The sequence below is a fragment of the Plasmodium vinckei genome, assembly GCF_900681995.1.
Source record: "Plasmodium vinckei vinckei genome assembly, chromosome: PVVCY_13".
Taxonomy (NCBI): domain Eukaryota; phylum Apicomplexa; class Aconoidasida; order Haemosporida; family Plasmodiidae; genus Plasmodium; species Plasmodium vinckei.
In genome coordinates this window covers 1,980,802-2,006,453 of record NC_051305.1, presented here as the reverse complement: position 1 = coordinate 2,006,453, position 25,652 = coordinate 1,980,802, and the positions used below count along the sequence as shown (strand labels likewise).

Sequence of the window (25,652 nt, the reverse complement as noted above, 5' to 3'; positions counted from 1 at the left end):
TTATTACTATTTGGTGATAGTATAATATTTGTTTATTTCAAAGAAATTAAAATAATATAAAGTTTTTTTTAATTTTTCATGCTTAAAAATGACAAATTAAAATAAAATTAATCATAAATAATATAAGTAATAAATAATTCGTGACATATTTATAAATCAAAAGATTTGTCGAAGATATTAATTCATATATAAAAATATAAAATTAACACGAAAAAGTAAAAATATATATATCGTATGTATATAAATGTATTATTGAAACTAAAACTTAAAATTATATATAACATAATGCCATGAAAAAAAAAGGTATAAATATAAAGATCATGGAATTTATATATTAACAGTATGCGCATATATAATATATGAATTATATAAATGCGTAACAAGACAATATCTATAAAATATATATATGAGTGTGTATATACAACACATGTCTATTAAAAGTGCTATCGAAAATGTATAAGTACATAAAATTGGGGCTTCCAATATATAAAAACACACACACATATATTTAATTCATTAAATAAATCGTAACTTTATTAATAGTTAATATTCCTTAACTATTTATATGCATATTTAAAAAAAAAAAAAGAATATTCGACAAAAAGTAATAAAATGGTGATACATAAATTATATTAGCTTTGACAAATTTTTACTATTCATATTATATACATACATATATATATATATGACTGTGTTTAAAAAATTTGATCTTCCAAAGCTATACTAAATATATCACCATTTATTTCTTTGCGAAATTATATATTTGCTTGTGGCTATATACAATTATTTTTAAATTGTGTGTAAAAAAAAAATTTATAACTTGTATATATTCACATTTTGAACATATTAGTTAAATTATTAAAAAATTTCTACATTTTTTGTGTGCGTTTTTGTTATGTTTTTTAATTTTTAAAATGCACTTTTTTTTCTCTTTCGCTTTCCTTGAACATCATCTTGTAATGTCGTATTCATTGAGTCATAAAATTCACCTCCTTGTGTTTCAACATTTGAAGATAAATAATCGGACATATATTCATTTTTTGGAGTTTTAGGAGTTTTAACAATTTCTTGCATATTATAATTGCCTGAATTTTTATTTCCTTTAAACCTTACATTGGTAGTTCTTTTTTTTATACATTCACGATGGATTTTTAAAGCTTCATTATATACACCAAAATCTTCAGCTAATTGCCATAACATTGATAAATTGAAATATGGTAAGTAACTAATTGATAATGGTGGGTTTTTATTTTTCATTATAATTTTACATTCATCATTATATTTATAAGCTTTTCTTAATAATTTTAACATTCTTTTTCTACCTTCTGTTCCTAATGTTCTACATGCTCCATTTTTTTTACCATCATTATTATTTGTTCGATCACTACTAGCTTTACTAGCTTCAGAAAAATTTGAACCTTTTAATTCTTTGAGTATTTGAGCATGTGTTCCTCTTTTTCCTGTTCCATCTTTTGTAGCTACTGTATCATTACTTTCACTACCTGTATTTTCTAATCTATCTCTTTTTAAATCCGATTCATCAACTAATATGTAATCAGAAATATCATCAAAACTACTTTGTAATTCATTCGGTATCTCACCACTAGAAAAAAAAGAGGAATCTATATTTGACGACATATCACTTGTTGCTTCGTACTGAGCAGTCGAATATCTCATTGTCCTTAATCCCATATTATCTTCATTCTTTACATTTAATAATTCCATTTTTTTAACTTTTTTATTTTGAAAAAAAAAAAAAAAATTTCAAATAACTATATAAGATAGCTTATTCTGTATATTTTCCCACTATTGTATTTATCGAATGTTCAGAGTAAAAATGTGCTAACTATTTAAGTTAAACAGGTTGCAATAGGCTACTATATATGTATGCGTATGTATGTGTATTGATACGATTCATAAATGTAAAACGTGAGTAAAAATAAAAAATTGTGCTATATATTTGGAATAAACATAGATTTACATGAATAACAATGTTAATTATATATTTAATTACTTTTCATTAAATTGTATTTAATTTGGTTTTTAATTATATAAACAAGTAAATACATAGACTTATTTAATAATGTGATATTAAAGAAGAATAAGTATTATATCCCTCTTTAACAACACATATATATAAATATGTACAACTTTAAAGAAAATATTCATAATAATTCACTACAAGTTTTAATAAGTAACTTTCCTTATATAGGTAAAATATTCTTTACCAATTACAAAAGGATGTATATATATATGTATGCATATGTATAATTAAAATAAGAACAATCTCACAATATGTGCATCATTATAAATATGAACATAAACTTTATAGAAGCGTGTGTAAAAAACAGAGAGTAATTTACATAACACAATTTGTTAACAAGTTTTTTTTTTTTTTTGTATTTTTTTATAATTGAAAATATGTATCTCACACAATTTTTTTACATGGTTATATTTTTAAAATTTATTAATTATTTACTATACAGTAGTGATATATTGTAAAAATGGCTTACTTTTACAATATAATAATAAGAAATATGTATATATTAATTTAAAAGGTATGAAATATGTATATATTAAATTGAAAATATTAAAAAAAACAACGTTTTGGCACATTAATATGCATATACATATGGGGTTGAGACTTTAAAGAATTATTCTAACAAAAAAATGGTTTTTGTTTCAAAAAATGTTAAAAAAAAATAAAATTGTTGTTAATTAAAAAGGTGCAAAAGTATTATTATGAAACATATAACAATAAAATATGAACAATGGTATTGTATAAACAGTGAATTTGTTGTATTGGTCACTATTTTTTTTAATAATATATGTATACTTGATAAATATGAATAAGAATTACAATGTATATGTATAAGCTAAATGTGGCATATGTATATAATCATTTTGCGCGTGCATTTATTTACATTTCCTTTAATGTTTTTATCCATTTATTTAATATAAAAAACAAAGCTTTTATAAAAATATAGTATTTTCCATATACATATGAAAAATGGACACTTATTTATGTAGTATTAATAAAAAATTTGATTTTAAAAAAATTATATTATTCATATTAAAAAAAATATATATAATAAAATAGACATTTATTAAATTACATAAATATATACATTAATTAAATATAATAATAATATACTATAAAATCATAAAAATTTATTTATTTACTTATTTTGGGCTTTTAAACTATTTCCACTTTTATATCTCTATTATTTATATATATGTTTTCTTAAGAATATGTTATTTTTTTTTTTTTAATTTTATTTTATTTATTTTACATATTATATTTTAAGCTAAATAATGACAAAATGTTTTTAAAAAAAAAAAGCTATAAAAGGATATATTAGACAAATATACGAAAATTTTCGCATGGATATTATTTATATACGTATATATATGTATATATTAAATACGTAAAAATATATATATATGCTAAATAGGAATAAAAATATAACAACATTATTAATATATTATATTTACACAATAAATATATATAATTTTATTCTTTTAATTTTTTTTAATATTAATCGTCCATAAATAAAACATACATTAATTTTTTATTTACATAGTATATTTACAATAGTATGTATAAATTTTCTTTTTTTTCTACCCATATATATAGGAAAAATAAGGGGGCATATACTAATTCATTAATATCTCTATATGATCTCTACCCATGTATATATCACTATACATATCACTAATATATCACTATATATCACTAATATATCACTAATATTTTTTATGTTTGCTTTATTATACTATACAAATATTACTACATTACTGCGCTTACAATTTAGCTTAACATTTTGCTACGTCATAAGTTAAATAATGCATATATCAATATATTTATTAATTTACTTATTATTATATAATAAAAAGAATATATATACTATATACAAATTTAAGGGCATAAGCAGCATAATATATATATATACTACTTAGTGATTTAAAATAAATAAAAAATATAAACATATATAAACACTACAATATATTAAAAAAAAAAAAAATAGTCTTTCTTTATTATAAAAATATAAGCTATTTTTTATTTATAATAAGGATATATATTATATGCAATTTTTTTAATTTAGCATTATATGTAATGCATATATATTTATTTACATATTTATAATTATAGACAATATTTTAAATATAACAAAATGGAAGATAATATATATTTTTCCCTTTTATTATTAACAATTCATAAAAAAAAGGGAATATTAAAACTGCAATAAAATATGTAGCTTCATTAAATTATATACTATATATAGTAAGTCTGTATTTACAAAAGTAATAAATAAATTTTTTAAACCTTACTATATTTTATAACTTATGAAGTTTATTAATTTGCAGCGTTTAAAAAGGTAAACTATTTCATTATACACATATAAAGTTAGCTAGTTTTATATAAACATAATAAGTAATATTTAATAAATAATATATATTGTATACTTTTCACAAATATATAATGCTTACGCACCTACATAAATATGTAAACTTTTGTAATTTTTAGTCAATTATGTTAAAATATTCACACTATAACATTGCAATTGTTAGTTTAAAAATAGCATTGAAAATTTTTCAAACTATTCATTCATTGCTTGTAAATATTAAAGTAGCGAGTGCATACATAAAGTAGAATTTGTGTATGTACAGTCAGGTAATTTTTATTATAAAATAAAAGCCATATATATTATTCACAAATAAACTACAACAAATATGTAACGAAAAATGGAAATATTTTTACGCTTATAAAACATTATACATAAATGTGTGTGCATAACAATAAAAATAATTACGTTAAAAAATAAGTTTATATTTATGTTAGTTACTAAAAAATATACACTCTATAATCCCATATTATATATAACAATTTATTAAACTAATACACTTTTACTTCCTCCTTTTTAATATGATATATATAAAGGCAGAAGAAAATGATATTAATACGTTACGTATATATTATGTATATGTATATATTTATAACTGTGTTAGAGTGACTATGTCATGTTTTCAATCACAATGAAATAAAAATGTTTATACTATTATTACGATTATTACAAAAGTGGGAAAAATAAAACTATATATATAAATGCTGATTTATATAGACAATTTATGTAATAATAAAAACATTCTATCACAAATATAAATTTCGAATAAAAAAATTATATTTGTCATTTTTTTTTATAAAAAATAGACAATTTTTAATAATTATAATTTTCCACCTTTTTCAATTATTTTTTCCAAAATAATTACACATGTTTTATTATATTTATTTGTGTATATATACATGTAATTTTATAACATCATTCTATAGATTAATTATAAAAATAAAGAAAATTTACCAAATTATATAAACAATTATATATACCGACCACTTTCATTCTATTCATTTTTTTTAATATTAATCATTGTGCAAAAATTCAATGAAATTTAAAAAAAATTTTACAAATACCATTTTAATAAAATTTTCTTTTTTCTCTTCCTATTTACATAATGAGCGTAAAAAATTTTAATCAATTAATTTTCCATTAAAAATAAGGCATGTCTTTATTTATAAATTCAATGAAAATATTTTATTTATTATTTTGTCTAAAATTGTTTTCATAAATATGCAAGTTAGTCCACTTTTATTTTATATATATTACCTTTCAATTGTTTTATTTTTTTTTTTTCATAAAATTGGACAATAATATTTGTAAATAATCATTTTAATATATTTACATAAAAAGTTGAAAAAATTATATATTAAATTATTGGAAAATTTTTCATTAATCCTTTATAATTTTTTTTATTTTTTTACTCTTAAACACAAATAAATAAAATAGTCATTATTGTGTGTAGAACATTCTAGACTTGTAAAAAAATTAATAGTCTATTTTTATTACAAACTTAAAAACGAATAAGATATATAGACAATTATTCAATCATCGTATCCTTTATTTATATAGCTATTAATTTGTATGTATATTTTTACTATAATTTTGTTTAAAAAAAAAGAAAACCAATATATTCACAAAATAAAAAATTAATTATTTAAGAAAAATGAATAAGTTATAAAATTGTCATTAAACTATGTTAGCAAATATATTAGTATAAATTAGCCAAATGGTGTGTTTGTTAATTTTCCAAATATACAAGCTTTAATTTTTTTTTATTAATTTGTAAAAAATTATATATTTTTTTTTTATATAAAGTATAATATTAGTATAAGGTTAAATAGTTATGCTTAACAAAATATTTTTAAAAAAATTATAATAATAGATTAATTTTTTAAAAATATTCATTATTTAATATTAAATAGCCATTTTGATATTTAATTATATGTAGTTGGCTACTTAGTCTAGTGGTATGATTCTCGCTTTGGGTGCGAGAGGTCCCGGGTTCAATTCCCGGAGTAGCCCAAAAAAATTATTTTATATCTTTTTCACGTCAATAAAAGAGGAAGTAGTTTATGAAATATAATTATTTACGTAAAATTAATTTTATACTATTTTATTTTGTTCTTATAAAAAATAAGCAATAAATATAGTATGGCTGCCTAAAATTAAAGAAAATATTAAATACGCCAGTTTGATTAAGCTTGCACAGTAATAAAATTTAATAGGCTATATATAATAAGGGGGAAGGGGGTTTATATATGCATATATACATAATATTTTCATTTAAAAGTAATTAAAACTATACTATATATATATATACATTTTTTATGTTTACAATATAACCTTGGAACTAAATTGGCGGAAAACATATGCATAATAAAAAACTTATAGCTTACATGAATAATATAATAAATAATATGGGCTTCATATTAAGGAGGTAAAAAGAAAAATGGAAAAAATTTCTTTTCTTTTTTTAGCATATTATTTTTTTACCACTTTTTTTTTTATTTCATTTTTTCCACTTTTCTTTTTTATGAGTATTCTCCCATTATTCTTAAATTTTTTAATGGGATTGAAATAGTGGTTTTTTTTTTATTTTTACAATTTTTTATAATATTTTTTTGCAAAATATTTTTCCATTTTGTATACAAATTTTTTTTATGCAATTAGAAATATAGCAGCGCGTGGTTTCGATCCACGGTCCTGGGGGTTATGAGCCCCCCACTCTTCCTCTGAGCTACGCTGCTTTCAAAAAAATAATGGAATTAATAATTATGGGTCTTAAATTTTGTATTAAAAGGGTGATAACGATAAAAATAAATTTATTATTGTCGTGTATCATTTTATTTTATGATACACTTTTTATATTTGTAATATTTTTTTTCTATTCAAAATAAATTATATTTTGAAAATTTAACATTTTCGATATAAAATATTATACATTTTTTTTGTAAGCAATTTTTTATTTTAAAGGATATATTATACACAAAATAAAAAATTCTATTTATATCTTTATACTTACCATTTTTAATAAAACTATTTTTATATTTAGTAAAATAGTTGGAAAATTAGTGGAAAAGGGATAAATATAAAATAAAGGGGAGACGATTTAACTTTTTTTTTATAAACTTTTTATATATAACGCATTTATTACTTTTGCATCATAAATGTTAGTGTTAACACAATTTTATGAATTTATATTTTCATAAAAAGAGAAAAATACATAGCTTTAGAAAATGCGCAAATTCACTAGATGATCATACATATATGCTTATATATATTTGGAGAATAATGAAAGTTTTCTTTATATTAATATTTATCAATATTACTAATAATATCTTTTTAATATTTTAATGTGATGGAATAATTTTACTCATAATTTTGTTCATAATTTTGCTTATAATTTTTCATATTTTACCTGAACAGCAATATATTTTTATTTCACAAAAAAAAAGGTATAAAAATTGGAAAGCTATGAATGTTTAAATCGCTAGCTAATTAATCTATATATTAGTAATATCATCATTGAATATATATTTTTATATGAACAAAAGAAATTTGGGATAATTAGCTCACTAATTCTACATAAAATTTATTTCATTTAGCTAGCTGAAATAGCACTCACAAAAAAAAAAAATCATAATTTACCTTGCATATTCATATTATTCTATAACATAATATAGCAAATTTGGTGATCTATCTAATTAATAATCATATGTATAGCATAAATGATGGAATACTACATATTGTTTTTTACAAGTAGTTTTTTTGCAAGGGAATTTATTTATAGTGTGTCTTTTTATTTAGGTAAATAATAGATTATGTTATAAAAAAACAATGTAAACAATGTTACAATAATAATTCATTTTGTTATATTTTTTTTATTGAGGTTAAGACCATTCTTTTCTCTTTTCTTTATGAAAAAATGATAGCACAATGATATTATATAGTGTAATATAGGATTTTATTTTACAATTATTTTACTATTATTTAAATTTAATTGTAATATTTCCTTTCTATTATAAATCAAAAAAATATACCTACATAAGTATAGAAATATGCACTATACACTTACTTGAAAAAAAAAAATTATTTCATAACCTTAAAGAGGAATGTGCTATGTATAAGCAAATGGTGTTATTTTTTTCTCTATATATCAATAGTATATATATTTTTTAAATAGGAAAAAAAATTGTATTTATTATATATTACAATTTTTTACATTTTTTGTTTGTCATATAAAATTTATGAAAATTTCAATTTTATTTTATTCCTTCACAAATGTTGGATTGTTTCGTTTATTTGGTCAGTTATTATTCAACAATTTTTTTTTGTAATATAGTATAATTAAAAAAAACTATAAAAAAAATGAAATTATATTCATGTATAATTTACACATGCATATTATGCAAAGTAATATCTCTTATTAAAGTTTTCTATTGCTCTTTTTGGTATTTGATAAATGTCCATTTTTTTGTGAATAATTTAAATGATAATGAAATATGGAAAAAGCATATAGACGTTAATAAAAACGATATCCTTATTTTATTTATGCCACCATACCTAACTTCAAAAGATCAAAAACTACAAGCATTATTTAATAGTAATGACAATAACAATAACGATGAAAATGTAGAGAATCGAATTAATATATATACAAAAGATAAACATCAGGAAAACGAAAAAAATGAAACTTCAATTAGTTCATATGTTGTTTCACTTTTATATAATAAAGAAAATTACATTGTATTGTTTTACATCTTTTCTTATATCTATTGTTATTATATTAAGCAAATACAAAATATAATTAATCATGTTATAATTCAAGAACAAAAACATAAAACACATAACAGTCACTTCTTTTATCAGTATGCATATGCTAATGAGGTGTGCAATGATTCAACAAAAAATAAACAAAAATATCTTAGCTTTATTGGGAATAGTGATAAAATATCTAACCCAGATGGCGTTGATGATAAAAATGTTAGAGAAAAAAATAAAACTACTGCTAATTCAATGTTAGCAAATATAAGTAGTGAAGGAGGGCATGCCTATTCATCCATTGGTGACCTAATTAATGAAAGTAAAATTAAAAAAGACAAAGGGGATGATGTTAATAATAAAAGTTCATATAATAATGAAAAAAAAATTATAAAAAATGAAATTCATAAATTAAATGGGTATGAAAAACAAAATGAAGATAATAATCACTATATGAATCATATATTGAATAATAAATACTATCTTAAAAAAAAAATAAAAACTCTTTTAAAAAAAACAAGGATAACACAATCATATGAATTAGATGTTATCCGTTTACCAGGGACAGAAATAACACAAAATGAAACAACTGTAATAAAACAAAATAAAGATAATATATGTTCAAATTGTGTTATTAGTTCAGACGAATCTTTATATTCTTTAAAAATTAGGGATGAAAATATTTATAGCAACATCGAAAAGTTGATGCAAAAGGAAAAACAACCTAATGTGGGAGCATATTATGATTTTGACAAAGTTTTTTATTTGAGTGATGTGCATACTGAAAAAGATAAAGACATCAATGAAGATAAACCAACTTACCAGCCAATGCCAAATTGGATAAAAAATAAATATAAAATGCTCGATTTTACAAAACATTTATTTTTAGAAAATCCAGAGAAAAAAGATGAAGAAAAAAATAATAAAATAGATAAATATTATAATAAACGAGTAAATTATTCTATTCAAAATAAATTAGGAGCAGGGGCATATGGAGAAATATGGTATGGTATTAATTTAAATAAAAATGTTCCATTTCGGAATGTGGTTTTGAAAAAGATACTTATAAAAAAAGGTAACGATGAAAATGAAAAAAATTTAAATGATGATGAGAGGGAAAAGGAATATGAAATAAGTGCTATAAGGGAAGTATATTTTGGAGAAATTTTAAAAAATTGTGATAATATAAGTAGATATATAGAACATTTTAAAGAATATGAAATAAGTGAAGATACTAAAGAACATATTACATTTATATGGATTGTGTTTGCAAATGAAGGATATTCATTATCACAACATTTGTTTGAAACGGATAAAAATAACTCTGGTATGATTATTCCTAGTAAATTATGGTGGAGTATAAAAAAACAAAATATAGGAATGTTAGTAATAAAAGATTTGATGCGTCAAATATTAAATGGTATAAATATTGCTCATAAAAAAGATATTACACACCGAGATATTAAAATGGAAAATATTTTTGTATCATCAAGTACTCCATTTACTGTTCGAATAGGGGATTGGGGTAGTGCTGTTGAATATAAAAATGAATCATTTTTTTTTACACCTACTATGGATGAAGAAACACAAGGATATCAACCTCCAGAATCTTTATTTGGTCATATGAAAAAAAATTATATGCGATTACCATATTATGATATGTGGGGCATTGGAATATTATTCTTACAATTTGTGTTAGGTACCAAAAATCCATTAGAAGTAAAAAATAAAAGAAATGAAATGAAATTAAAACGATTGTATTCAAAATATTCTAAAGATACTTTAAAAGAAGTAATTTTTATACAAGGGCTTTCAGAATTATGTTTAATACCTTGGGCTAGTCAAACCCCTGATAGGCTTATACCTCTCTATGATATAAGAAATAATGAAAAAAACGCACTTCAATATTCTTCTATATATAGAAAAAATTTAATTATAAACAAACTAGAATATTTCACTAATACAAAAAACCTTATTGAAATTAAACGAAAAAAATATAACCTTATTAATAATATGATGTCTAATAAATATAATTCATTAATATCTTTGCCAAATTCTCCAGTGTGCCCAAACTGGAAATGTATACATAAATATAATGATCAATCTAACTATAATAAATATAATACTAATACATTTGATCAAATTCAAAATAAATTCCTTCAACAAAGAAAGGAAAATTATATATTTTTTAAAAATAATTGCAATGATGAGCAGTTTCAAAAAATATTACAAGAACGCGATCCATCAGGTGTTGGACTACCAGATAAAAATGCCCGTGACCTTCTTAGACGTCTCCTCGATTTCGATTACAACACAAGGATAACTTCCGAAGAGGCTCTTAAACATGCATGGTTTTCAGAAGATAGCTAAAAAACTTTCTTAACAATTATATGACATAGCTAGCGAAATTGTATTTTTATTTTATTATTTTTTTTTATTGTTGTTGTATTTACCTGCACGTACATATTTTATTTAAATTAACTTGGTATTTTTTGTGTGCAAAAATACACATATGTAATATTACGATATTATATATACTAATGAAATATTTTTCCGCTTTTTTATGACTCAACTTTCCCAATTTTTATAGCCATCTTTCATTTTAACATAACATTTAAATATAATTTTTAAATATTATTCATAATTTATTTATTAGAGAAAGTTATATTTACTTTGAATAATTTATCATGCTTACAATTTACATATATTTATGTATGCATTATTGGGGATATTTTTCTACTAAATAAGTATATAATAAAATGTACATACACTTATTTTATGTAAATAAATGAAAAAATACTGTCTACATAATAAATGAATGCCCCCAAACACATTCCTATAATATCCTTTTTTATTACACACACTTAATTATAAGAAATTTGTTACTAGAACAAATAAGAATTGTTAACTATATTATGCTATCAAACAATATACAGATTTATATATATTGTAAATGAAGAAAATTATTTAAAACTTTTGTATACTTTTTAAAATTCAATTTTTTTTAAATAATTGTTATGTATAGTTTAAAATTTTACTTAAACCATATTAGGATGATACTTATGTTGTCATAATTGATGCTACTGTTATTACCAATATTTCGATCGATATTAATGTGAATATTTAAAATTTTACTTTTTTTATTAAATGAAATATATTGTTATTTTTTCTTTTTTGTCCCTTTTTAATGCTCTTAAGTTTGGAAATTCTATTATTCGACCAAATGAAAAAAATAAAAAAACATTTGTCTTTTCTGGAGACGTTGATTTAGATAATAAATATTCGAAAGGAGATGAATCATCAGAAAGTAATAATGAAGTTGAAGAAAATGATATGAATAGGATTATAAGGGAGAACATAGCTGCTACCGAATCTGATAAAAATATAAAAAGTAAGGAAAAAAAATGAGGGATTGCAAATATCTAATATTGTGGAAATGTATAGACATGTCTTTTATTATCATAGGGGTCTAAACATATATAGTATTTAAAATAGATATACTTAATATGAATAAAAAAACTTTTTAATTATTTACATAATTTTTAAATCGTATATTTTTCTTATTATTTTGCTATATATATTTCTAGATATTGTTAATGAGTCCGAGAATATGATTAAACAGAAATACAATATCAATGAGTTGCCGCCATCGGGTCTTACTGAAGTAAAACACTGAATTAAATGACATACACATTTATACGATTTTCAAAAAATATATATGCACACATATTTATGTGTATACCCATTTTAGGAAGAAGAAGAAGAGGCCAGGGAGGATAGTGAATTTTTATCTGACCACTTGGAAGAATCAGCTCAAAATTTTTCATCATCAGATGGCCAAGTATTAAAAAAAAATATATATTTCTATAAATAATTTTTTTCTATATTAATATTGAATATGCTTATTATATTTGCTTTTCTTCTTAGAATGAAGATCTGAAGGAAAAAGAAACGGAATCCGAAAATATAAAGAAATATCAAGCGGAGGTCATCAATGCAATGAACAAAGATACAATATACAAAAAAATGGATTCTAATAAAATAGAAGAAGCTGAGCATGTAAATGATAAAAATTTTTTTATCCCCATTTAATTTAAAAATATATTTATATATACATATGTATGACATTTTTTTTTCATATTTGAGATGACTGATGATTCAGATGAGGTAAGAATTATTTAGACTTCAAAAAAATTGTATATGTATATTTTATTTTTCCATAATTTGTTGTTCCCTTTTTCGTAAATTAGGTATGCATTCAAGATTACTCATTGCCATGCCCCTTTAACTTTTTTCGAACGAGCTCGGGTTGCGTTCCCCTACCATCGTATGAAGGCCCATGCAATGAGGTATTCATTGCGTCTGCTCATTTTGCTACATTTTGCTACATTTTGCTAAATTTTTCTACATTTTACTATATTTGCTCATTTCCTACATTATGCTTGGACGACCAAATTAGGTGCAGGAGAAGCTGATGTACTTGTACGACAACCAGAAGGAAAGTTGGGCTGACATTTGTGACTCAAATTGGGAATGCCTACCTTTAAAGTGTAAATATGGAACCGACTACAATGCAGTGTGTCCTATAAATTGGATTGATATTGGAAAAGGAGTATGCCGAAGTTTATATAAAAATAATAAATGTAGAAGTGCTATTGATTTTTCTGATAAAACCATATCTGAAAAAAAAGAATTCGAAACATTATGTGGAATAAGATGGCGATGTAAATCAGTAATTTATGAAACTAATTTTGATTCTCTATGTCCATTATATTGGACAAAAATAGATCAGTATAAATGTAAATCACCAAATGATTATAATGGACCATGTCCCAAAATATCAAACTTTAAAAAATATAATACCGAAGAAGGAAAAAAAAGTATCGAAATTGCCTGCTTAGTTAATTGGCCTTACACTATCAGAGTTAATGAATATGAACGAGACTACAATACACCGTGTCCAATGTAATAAATAATTCTTATTATATAGTTGTTTTTTTAAATGAAATATATATATGCAAATTAAAATGTGCATCCACATATATATATATATATACATACATACATACATACATACATACATACATACATACATACATACATACATACATACATACATACATACATACATACATACATACATACATACATACATACATACATACATACATACATACATACATACATACATACATACATACATACATACATACATACATACATACATACATACATACATACATACATACATACATACATACATACATACATACATACATACATACATACATACATACATACATACATACATACATACATACATACATACATACATACATACATACATACATACATACATACATACATACATACATACATACATACATACATACATACATACATACATACATACATACATACATACATACATACATACATACATACATACATACATACATACATACATACATACATACATACATACATACATACATACATACATACATACATACATACATACATACATACATACATACATACATACATACATACATACATACATACATACATACATACATACATACATACATACATACATACATACATACATACATACATACATACATGCGTATGCTTGTCTTTTTCATTTTTAAGTGGATGGTTTCTACTAAATAACGGATTTTGCCGTGCCCCAGAAAATTATATAAAAAGTTCAAAGTGCAATGATGAGGTTGGATTTTTTAATATGACTTCACAACAAAAGGAATCTTTTTCCATTTCTTGTAATGTGGATTTTCCTTTTAAAGGTAATTAAATATGAAAAAAAGAATGTATAATATGGTAATCTTTATGTGATACTAGTTTTATTTTTAGCACAAATTAAATATGGATATATTGTTGTTCTTATTTTTATTAATAGATCGAGAGAATTGCCAACGTAACTACTCGTTCAAATGCCCTTTAGGGTGGATACCGTCAAATCAAGAAGGATTTTGTAAATCACCAATTAATTATAAAAGTAAAATTTGTAAATCATATTCTAAATTTCAAAATGTTTCAGATAGTCAGAGAAATTATTATTTAAAGTTTTGTAATATAGATTGGCCATGTATATCTGAAATTCAAAATTCACATGTAAAGCTTTTCAATTTTTAATGTCTTTATTTTTTGCCTTATACTATTATTTTTTTTTTTTTATTTTGCACACATACCTACACATATAATACATATATTCATGCTCACTTTTTGAACAATTCCAGATATATACTAAGTTACCCTTTAATTATTCTGGGGAACGACAACCAAAATGGGATAATGGTAAATATATAAAATAATATTTTGTTGATTTTTTATTTATAACATTGCACACACAGTGGATATATGTGGTTGTTGATTTTCGCTAGCTGGCTAGCTAACTGTTTATTTATGAACATACTATTTTTTTTCAGGCCCAGTTGACTCAATAACCGGATCAATTATTTAAATAACTTTTATTAGTATTTGTTTATACAAATAGAATATATATATCCGTAAAATGATAGAACTTTATTATTAATTAGTTGAAATGAGGATAGAAAATATATTCTCATTTTCATTTTTTTTTAATATTGTCAAAAATTGAAAATATCTGCACTTATATATTTGATTGCTAATGAATAGGAAGTAAATTGTGTAGAAAAAGAATGACGAGAAAAAAAATATATATATCAGTTGGATTTTGAAAATTTTATATTTTTACATTTATCAATGAGCATAAGGGAGGGCACCAAATACTTTATGAAAAGCTACATAATTATTTTATTTTGTTTTTGTCAAAGCATGTTTTTTATTTAATTTTTTTTTTTACAACACATTGTATTTATTTATATGCTCACTTTGTTGTCTTAAAAGGACAATAAAAAAACAAAAGATTTATTTCTCCATTTAAAATGGATATCCTTTTACTAAGTGTAAAAAAAAAAGTGAGAGAAAAATACTGAATTATTCTTAATGCCAAAATGATATGTTCGCATATTAAATTTGTATGCATAAATATTTGGTGGTAACTAATTTTGTTCTTATTATTCGTGTTGTGCAGTTTATAATATGTACATATTTGTTTATTTTATTTTGCTGATTTATTTTAAAAAAAATCCAAAAATATGCCTCCAAATACTATTTCAAAAAATATACATTATGTGCTAACAATTAGCAAGTGGAAAATTGGGATGCAATAAATGGGAGAAAAAGTAATACAATTAAACGACCAAAAAAAAAATAATAATAAATATGTATATTTAATAATAATGCTAATAAGTATAATAATTAGACTGAATTTTAAAAAATACTTTTATATATAGCATACAATTTATGAAAATATTATTTACACAAATTTTGGGCTAAAAATTGTTCTGTTTACTTTTTTTTAAAATGTAAATTTATTCTCCCCACCAAAAAAAAAATTAGAATAAATTTATTTTTAAATTGTTGTATGCAATGATACTTGTATTATTTATATAAAAAGGGAAAAAAATAAAGTTAAAAATATTGGAGATAATGAATATATATTGCATATAAAAATAATTGCTACTTTTTGCATATTCATAATTTGTTAAATATATATAAATAACATATGTTTTTTTAGTTTGTTTTTTTGTGTTTTTTCCCATCTTTCATTCTTTTAATGTTTATATTTTTAAAGTAATAAATATGGCATAACAATTTTGATACAATAAAGAGAATATTTAAGAGAGACCAACACAAAAGAAAAAGCAAAACCATTTGATACATTATTTCCATTCTTTTATTTTTCTGTTTTTTTTTGAAGATACATTATAATATATATGCATACATTCCCCAATTCCCTTTGAAAGGGGTTGCTAAGAAGATAAATTATTTTAATTACCATTTAAACAGTAGAACAATAAAATGGTGGTAATTATTATATAAAAAATATATATGTATTTGTTTTTTTCTTATTTGAATATCAATATATTTATTATTACCTTTAGCCTTTACAAAAAATATATATATATATATATCGAATAAATACAGAATATATATATTATTATTGAAACTAAAATGTTTATTAGCATTTTGTGTATCCAAAATTGATATAGGCTATATGCATGTCTGATCATACAGGCATATATTAAATCAAAAAACTAAAAAGTTAAGCTAACAACTTGGCAAGTGACTAAACAAATAAGCAAAGTATTGACTAGATATGAGCCTCTTGCGTAGTAGCCAAATTCTGACACATTAATATTTTGTTTTTTTTTTTGTGAAAAATATATGTACATACATAAAAAAAGTTGTATTTGGCTAGTCAAAAAAAAAAAAAATAATAAAATAAGCATATGTGCACACACTTGCGCACACGTATATAATACATACAATAGACGCATAATTGCGCAAATATAAAAAGAGGGACGCTGCACTTGTTGCATAAAGCACCCACTTTATCTTGTAGTAATAAAAACTAAATATCACAATTTTGTAGAAATATATAAAAGTTGCTATAATGAGTGCCATAGATCAAAAGGAATGTGCTTACAAAACCGAAAGCAATCAAGATAGTTGCGAGCTCGCTAAAAAAAAGAAACAATACAGTAATTTAGTGAGTTTACAGAAATCGGGGATAACTAATTTAAGCAAAGAGATAGAAAAAAATATTTTAAATATACCTTCTTTACAAAAAGGAGAGGCTTTATGTGATCAAGAAAAAAAATTAAGCGAAAATTTTGTAAAGATGAATGAACTTGAAGAAATAAAAGAGCTTGCAGATATGAGCGAATTTTCTAATACTGATGGATTTTCAAATGATTTAATGATGAATGTTTGTGATAAGACACCTTGTAATAAAGGTAATGAAAATAGTTGTAATTATATAAAAGGGTATTCATCAAATAAAAAAAGAGTATATACACCAAATAAGTTTAACAAATCTAAATTATATAATTATGAAGATTATGAAAATAAAATTTCCATATTTACTACACCAAAAAGGAGATATACTAGTAAAAGGAGAATAAATGAAGGAGATAAAAAAAAAGATAATGATAGTGTATGCTCAAGAAGTATAAAAAGAAAGTCCATATATAACGAATTAGTACATTTACACACTCCAATAAAAGATACAAAAAAATATCTTTCTCAAGAAAATGATGAAGATATAAAACAAAATAAATGGATAATTGATGAATCAAATATGAATGAATTACCAGAAAAAATAAAAAATGAATATGTATCATATTTACATAGTCCATTAAAAAGAAGTGAAAGATTAATTAAATCAAAAATTAATAAAATGCTAAATGAAAATGTTGAAAATTTAAAAAATGAACAATTAAGAGGTACTGATTCTTCTAATGGAAATAACAGTAATTCTCTTGGTTCGAGTGAGCCAGTTCAATCTGATTTTATTCCCGAAGATGAAGAAAAATGTTGGGATGACTACTACACACAAAATGCTGATAAAGTACGACCTTTTACTGGATTTACTACTGAATTAGCAGTTAATATAATAAACGAATTATTAAAAGGGAAAATTAAAAAAATAAAAATAGACAATAAAGAATATTCATCTCCTATAAGTGAAAATGATCCTATAATGGAAATAGGACATGGAAATCATCCTATGGCTGTACAAATGTTTGAAAAATGGGGAACGGTTGGTCGATATATTGGTGCAGAATTTAGTGGACTAGCTAGCCAAGAAGCTTTAAAATGCCCAAAATTAAAAAACTTATTTTTAAAAAGAAAAGTTGAATTTATTAAAGTTTTAGATATGAAATATTATAAAGATGATTATCTAAATGCTGTAGTTACACAATCAAATATATCAGAACCAAACACAAAAACAGATTTTATTAAAATGCATACATTTAAATATATCTTTTCAAAAAGTACATTAGATTATATTACATGTAGAATGGATAATATAGGTAACTGTTTTGATTGGGAAGAAGATCTTCAAATATCACCATCAGTTGTTGAAATGTTTAATAGTTTATCAGACTCTTTACAAAATTGTAAAAGTAGCAAAGGTAATTCATGTATTATTTTTGTTGAGCCTAATAACTCTTCTAAGTTTAGAGATCATATATTAACTATTTTTAAGGTTATATATACAGCTACATTTAAATATGATAGTTCAGCAAAATATTTAAGACTAGCAAAAATAAATAATGGTGTTAAGGCATGTGGCTATTTAATTGAAAAGAGAAATGAAGTATATGAAGATTTTGAACAAATGAAACATGAATTTTTAAAATTAATTATTAAATCAGCAGGTACGAAAAATATCGACGAAGCTGATTGGTATCTCCCTTCCAATCCACCAAAAAAATGGACTAGCGATTCACCAAATGATATTGAATATTTAGTCAAATTGGATGCAAATCGTATATAAAATTTTGTATGTCCATTTTTACATGAATAGTTCATATTATTCAATGCTATAGGCATGTAAAAAATTCCATAATAAGTATTTTTTTTAAATGTTTTTTTTTTCGAATAAAATACACACACATACCACATGTATTTTTTTCGTCTTACTCAATTATGTATTATGATTATACCTAATATTGGTAGATTTAATGGGAAATATTTTAAATTTATATACCCATATTTTAAAAAAATGGCTAGCTGCTTATGGCTATTTAGCGTTGCATTATTTGCATGTATGTGTGTGTGCATATTATGCATGTAATATATGATATTATTTAAAATGGCAAGGTGATATTTCACCTGAATTGCAGCTGCTTTAACAATTTTTCAGTATTTTTTACGTCATGTTCTATTATTTTATTATTCATTCATTTATTTATTCATTTATTTATTTACATGTTTCCAATTTTATTCAATTTTTGTTGTAACTTTTTAAAACTAACAATGTATATATGAAATACCATAAACTCTCTTACACCCTAAAGAAAGGAGCCCAAATTATACCCAAGTCTTTACCACAGCTTAGGCGCATATGCTCTTTCTCTTTAATTTCCCAAATAGCTATGTTGGAAAATACTATAGAGTGGTATAAATTGTATTTTTTTTTTTTTTTTTTTTTTTTAGTTTTATATTTTTGGTAATTAGCTAGCTAACTATTTTTTATCCATTTTGTGTAAAAATAAATTGAACTAAAATGAAAGTCAAAGAAAAGTATGGTTAAGAATGCCAATATTTGCATGAGTTATAATAATTTATATTTTTCAAATTTTTAAGGTGACGAAAAAAGGTTATGTGCATTCATATATGAATTATTGATACTATACTTACATATGCGTTTGTGGTGTTAGATTAATTACATATATTCCTTGCTTGTTAATATATTTTTTTTTTATAATTTTGTTTTTTTTTCGTCTGCTTTTTTCAATGTATTATGCTAGCCAATTTAAATATTCAGTGAAATAAAAAAATTATATTAAGAGCATCATGAATATATAAATTATTTTTTGTTTGTTTTTTCCCCCCCTTATTATTTGAAGATTATAGGTTATATAATGTTTTTAATTCAGAAATGGAAAATACATAGAATTTTTTTAACATTTTTTTTATGTATAAGAATTTGTGAAATAGTATGTTACAGTAAGCACATATCAAGGTAAGAGAAAAAAATAGGAACAACCATTTATCATATTTGTTTGCGTCTGTGGAAGGAAAGAAGTGTTAAAAATCGGTTTCCTTAATTGCAAATTAAACGTATGATATTTTTGCCTATATATAATAAAAAAATCACTTCTCACACACATTATTATTCATATTTCTATAGGTCCCTACAGTTTGCCATAAATCCACCTAAAACAGAATACTTGAATTTTATCAGTAAAACGGTACATAATATAAAAGATGTGATAAATAAGAGAAAACATAAAAAATTACATTCGATAAAAATTTCAAATGCGCTTGAAAATAATATTCCTGAAGAATATTTAAAATATAATATTCCACAAGAACCAATGTAAGTAAATAAGTCCCGCAAAAAGGGATAAATAAATTTATAAGTTGTAAAGTTTAAACTTTGTAAATGGTGAAAACATTCTTTAAACTCTTTTTTTTTACACTTGTAGATATCCTTTTATAACGGTACCTAACAATCTATATACAAGACAATGGGACGGGTCTAAAAATAAGGAAGGGGACGGGGAAAATGGTGAGACCGACGAAAATAGCGAAAGTGGGATTGGGAAGAAGGAAATTGAAAATGCAAGCAAAGAAAAAGGGAGTACTAATCCAAAAGTAGAAGACTATATAAATGATATTAATTATGAAAAATATGTACACCCAAGTTTAATTAAAAGTATAGATAAAAATAATCAATCTAGTATACCATATAGTTTACAAAAACATGTAGATAAAGATCAAAAAGTTTATCAAATAGATGGTTTTCTTGAAAGTGATATGGAAGATGACCTTACAGAATATGATGCTGATTTTAATGGCATTGGGCCATGGCCATCTTTTAATGAATTAAAAAAAAATAATAATAATCATGAGTTTAAAAAAACAGATATGGAAATAGAATATAATATTTCATATGATAAAAAAGAATATTATGAATATAAACAAAAAATGCTTACTGAAAATAAAACTAACAATAATGACAATGAAACAAAAAATGACGAAGAATCTAAATCAGAAACATTACCAACAACAGTTGATGAAATACGAAAGCTATATTATAAAAAGGATGTAAAAACAATTAGAGAAGCAAAATATGAATTTCAAAAATGGAATGAACGAAGTAAATATTCAAGAAAAAACTGGAGATTAACAAAAGAGGAATTTGATCTGCTACCTTATGAAACACAACAATTATATTTAAAAATGAGAAAAGGATATAAAAAAAAAAGTGATGAAGCAGTTGAAAAATATAAAGAATACTCAGCAGGAGGTCATAAATTATTCACCATGGATCAGCTTGATGAAAAAAGTAAAGACAATTTGTATGCAGAAGATGAAGACAAAGAAAATGACAAAATAGGCATATCGGATGATATAGAAAATGAAATAAATAATAATTCAAATGACGATTTTAGGCTTCTTGAAAATAATATATTATATAATAAAGCCAAATCACCAATTGATAATATGTTATATGAATGGGATGATTCATTAAATTGTTATTGGAGAGAAAGAACAAGAGAAGTTGTTCGAGATGTAATAATGTATGATTATCCATATAAAGAATTAAGAAGACCATCTAATTTAGATTTATATGATATTTCATGGTCTGCTGGAAAAATGGATATATATATAACTGTTGAAGAAGGAAAAAATTATAAAATAACTTTATTTGATTTAAAACAGCTAATAAAAAAAATAGCAAAAAGATTAAAAGATTTAGAAATTGAAGAAGATATTTATGTTTTACCATTTTATGAACTTGTTGTTTCATCACTACCTAGTAAAAATATTTTAGTTTGTAGACGAGATTGGAATCAAAATATAGGAAAAGAAGTTATTTGTTTTTTTAAACATAAAAATCAAGAACCAATAACAGGAATATTATTAGGATCACCTAGTGCATTCCATGTTATCATAAATATAAATAATGAATATATCGAAAATGTATTAATAGATTCATTAGATAAAATAGTTCTTAAAGATGAGCTTAAAAAGGAAGAAAAAAATGATAGTCAAATTATGTTACAAGCAAAAATAGATAAAGAAATGGACACAGAGGATGAGCAAACAAAACAAAACAAACTTGAAAAGGAGGAAAATCCAAACCTTTCTAATAATGAATCTATTTTTTCAGATGCTGATGAATTAAATGATTCAGACATTTCTGAAATAGAAAAATTCAAAAAAAATAATCAATCAAATAATAATGATCATCAAAAAGATATAAAAACAATTCAAAATATTGATAATATAGAAAATGATGGAAGTTCAAATATTATAAATGAATATGATGAAGATCAAGATGACGAATATGAAGCCGATGAAGAATATTCCAACATCGCCGATAACGACATTGATTCGTATGACGACGATTATGATGACAGTTATGGGAATGAGGAATAGGATATGCTTTACTTCGAAAAATAATTGGAAAAATTATGGAAAACTACCCCCGTCTTATGCACATAATAGCAATATACAATCTGTTTATTGAAAACAAATTAATATGTCTCTGAGAAATTTGTTTTATAAAGTTTAGTTAAAATGTGGCTTTGTATATTTCAAGAGGGTCTCTATTTTTTGAAGGAAGTTATGTGCATTTTCCTTCTCTTGAAAGGAAGACAAATTTGTATAATAGTGGGCATGTAAATATGAAAAATATTTACGATGAAGAAAATAATAATAAAAGAACTTTTGATAAAAAGCTTGAATACTTTTTTCTGATATATTTTCATTTGTAAAATTATAACTAAATAATAATTTTAAAAAAATAATTTGCTCAAATGTATTTAAATTAAATATTTTCAAATTATTATACATTAATATATAATAAATATTATTATAATGAATCAGATCTTCATTTTCCCAATCATCTATATATATATTCATCATTTTTTTGTTTTTATTTAATTCCATTAATTCTTTTCTTTTATCGAAAACTTGTCTAATTTCATGTTTAACATATTCCCATATTTTATTATTTTCAATTACACAATTTTTAATAACATTATTTATATTTATTTCAGGATATATTCCTAACTTGTTTTTAAATAAACACACACTATTTTCACATAAAGATAATGCATAATTTTTTATCTCTATCATTTCATTTTTTTCGCCACTATCTAAAAATAAAAATGTTGTTACACTATTTATTGAGGTGTCATTATTTTCATTTTCTTCTTTTTTCATATTTACCAAGTCATAATATTTGAAATTTTCTACCGAATGTACACTGTCATCCGTTTTGCCATTTTCCATGTTCCCCAATTTACTGTCATCTTTAAGTTGGTCATTTACATTTTTATATTTGAAATAAGGATACATACTTAAGGAATAATATTTCGATAAAATTGTGTACATTGAAAAAGGCAATGTTGAAATGGTGTGTGCATATTTTTCGCTATTTATTTTGATATTTTCTTTTTTTTCATAATAATTTTTTATTAATGTATTCATCTCTTTTTGTAAGTCTAAAACAATGGTACTATATTTTTCGACATCATAAAATATTAATATAACATTTTTGTACATATTTTTATACATATGTAAATTATATGTAGATAAAAATGGGGAGAGATATGTTGCTACTTTTGTATCATTTTGTGGTATTGAATTTATTAGTAATATATCATTTGGAATTTTAACATTTTCATATGTATAATTTTTTGAATATAATTTGTCTATCTTAGTTTCGTCGTGATATCTTTGATCGTCATTATTTTTTTCACTATTTTCATCTAGCCAATTTTCATTTTTTCTGAACTGTTCATATAAATTTTGAAAAATGCTTGCAATTTCTGACTTATGGCTAGTCGAGCATATAATAAAAAAATTTTCATTTTCTTTAATCAAATTAATGAGCAAGTTTTCATAAATAATTGAATTTAATAAGTTTTGTTTTCCTTGGGCTTTTTCACCTATAATACATATTTTTTGACCATAATTAATTTTATAAAATAAATCAATTAATAAATTATTGGTGTATAATTGTTTTGTTATTATCCTATTATTAAACATTTCTTTATTATTTATATTAAATATGTTTATTTTTTTATCATTTTTTAAATAAATATAATTTAGGTACTCATATGGTGAGTATACATTTTTATCTTTTATATTTCCTAAGTCGGTTTCAAACCCATTTTCTACACATTCTTTCTTCACATTTTTTATTTTACCAATGATAGTATCATTTTTATTTAGCTGTAAAACTATATCATATGTATTGTTATCCATTTTAAGAATGCTTCCTATCTGTTTATTTTCATCTTGTTTATAATCTATCGAAATGTATATATCTTCACTACTTAGATTATTTTGATTTTCTAATGGAAACTCCTTAAAGACATTATTGAGTTCTTCTACAAATAGATTTTTGTCACAATCGATATTGCTATTTTCACTAGCTATGTTGTTATCATTGTTGTAGTTTTTTTTTTTTTTTAAAATATCCTCATTTTGGCTAGTTGTGAAATATTTCCTTTTAAAATTTTGGTCCAAATAATTTACTTTTATAAAAGAGTTGGGCAATAAATTGCAAACACACCTCTTTGAAATATTTGGACTAAGCCTAAATATATTACCATTCCAATCTGAACAAAGGAATATATTCTTTCCCTTTCGGAATACAATCATTTTTTTTCAAAAAAAAAAAAGGGAAAAAAACTATTTGCTCATCTTGGCTTGGGTTATAAATACCTGACCATACATGTAGATTTACATTTATTTGAAAATATATAAGTAAAAATTTTTAAATTTACAATTTTGCTTATAATAAAAAATTTACAAAAAAATTATATAATATAAATAATTGGATTTATAGTTTTAAAACAAAATTATAGAAAAAAAAAAGTCGTATAAAGATCTTGCTTTCCAATTTTTTGT

The 25,652-nt window shown here is 22.7% G+C and overlaps 6 protein-coding genes and 2 non-coding genes across 8 annotated transcripts; 5 read left to right on the top strand and 3 right to left on the bottom strand.

The window, feature by feature from the left end:
• Positions 1-909: 909 nt before the first annotated feature.
• On the bottom strand, positions 910-1,725 carry PVVCY_1305570 (conserved Plasmodium protein, unknown function; the record flags this gene model as incomplete). The annotated part of the gene is made up of 1 exon (XM_008624231.2): positions 910-1,725. The coding sequence occupies one exon, from the start codon at positions 1,723-1,725 to the stop codon at positions 910-912; it is 816 nt and encodes a 271-aa protein (XP_008622453.1).
• Positions 1,726-6,347: 4,622 nt separating this feature from the next.
• PVVCY_1305560 lies at positions 6,348-6,419 on the top strand. Its single transcript has one exon. It is a non-coding gene; the product is annotated as a tRNA-Pro (tRNA).
• A 653-nt stretch (positions 6,420-7,072) lies between these two features.
• PVVCY_1305550 lies at positions 7,073-7,144 on the bottom strand. The gene has a single exon. It is a non-coding gene; the product is annotated as a tRNA-Met (tRNA).
• Positions 7,145-8,765: 1,621 nt separating this feature from the next.
• PVVCY_1305540 (serine/threonine protein kinase, putative) lies at positions 8,766-11,528 on the top strand (the record flags this gene model as incomplete). Its single annotated transcript, XM_008624230.1, has 1 exon — positions 8,766-11,528. One exon carries the CDS (start codon positions 8,766-8,768, stop codon positions 11,526-11,528), a length of 2,763 nt encoding a protein of 920 aa, XP_008622452.1.
• Positions 11,529-12,305: 777 nt separating this feature from the next.
• On the top strand, positions 12,306-15,642 carry PVVCY_1305530 (CPW-WPC family protein; the record flags this gene model as incomplete). The annotated part of the gene is made up of 11 exons (XM_037634789.1): positions 12,306-12,549; positions 12,746-12,822; positions 12,910-12,999; positions 13,086-13,217; positions 13,305-13,325; positions 13,409-13,507; positions 13,618-14,123; positions 14,814-14,965; positions 15,079-15,293; positions 15,419-15,476; positions 15,608-15,642. The coding sequence occupies 11 exons, from the start codon at positions 12,306-12,308 to the stop codon at positions 15,640-15,642; spliced, it is 1,629 nt and encodes a 542-aa protein (XP_037490836.1).
• Positions 15,643-17,661: 2,019 nt separating this feature from the next.
• Positions 17,662-19,551, top strand: PVVCY_1305520 (conserved Plasmodium protein, unknown function; the record flags this gene model as incomplete). The annotated part of the gene is made up of 1 exon (XM_008624228.1): positions 17,662-19,551. The coding sequence occupies one exon, from the start codon at positions 17,662-17,664 to the stop codon at positions 19,549-19,551; it is 1,890 nt and encodes a 629-aa protein (XP_008622450.1).
• A 1,167-nt stretch (positions 19,552-20,718) lies between these two features.
• On the top strand, positions 20,719-23,168 carry PVVCY_1305510 (conserved Plasmodium protein, unknown function; the record flags this gene model as incomplete). The annotated part of the gene is made up of 3 exons (XM_037634788.1): positions 20,719-20,726; positions 20,911-21,099; positions 21,209-23,168. 3 exons carry the CDS (start codon positions 20,719-20,721, stop codon positions 23,166-23,168), a joined length of 2,157 nt encoding a protein of 718 aa, XP_037490835.1.
• A 132-nt stretch (positions 23,169-23,300) lies between these two features.
• PVVCY_1305500 (conserved Plasmodium protein, unknown function) lies at positions 23,301-25,403 on the bottom strand (the record flags this gene model as incomplete). The annotated part of the gene is made up of 1 exon (XM_008624226.1): positions 23,301-25,403. One exon carries the CDS (start codon positions 25,401-25,403, stop codon positions 23,301-23,303), a length of 2,103 nt encoding a protein of 700 aa, XP_008622448.1.
• Positions 25,404-25,652: the final 249 nt, after the last annotated feature.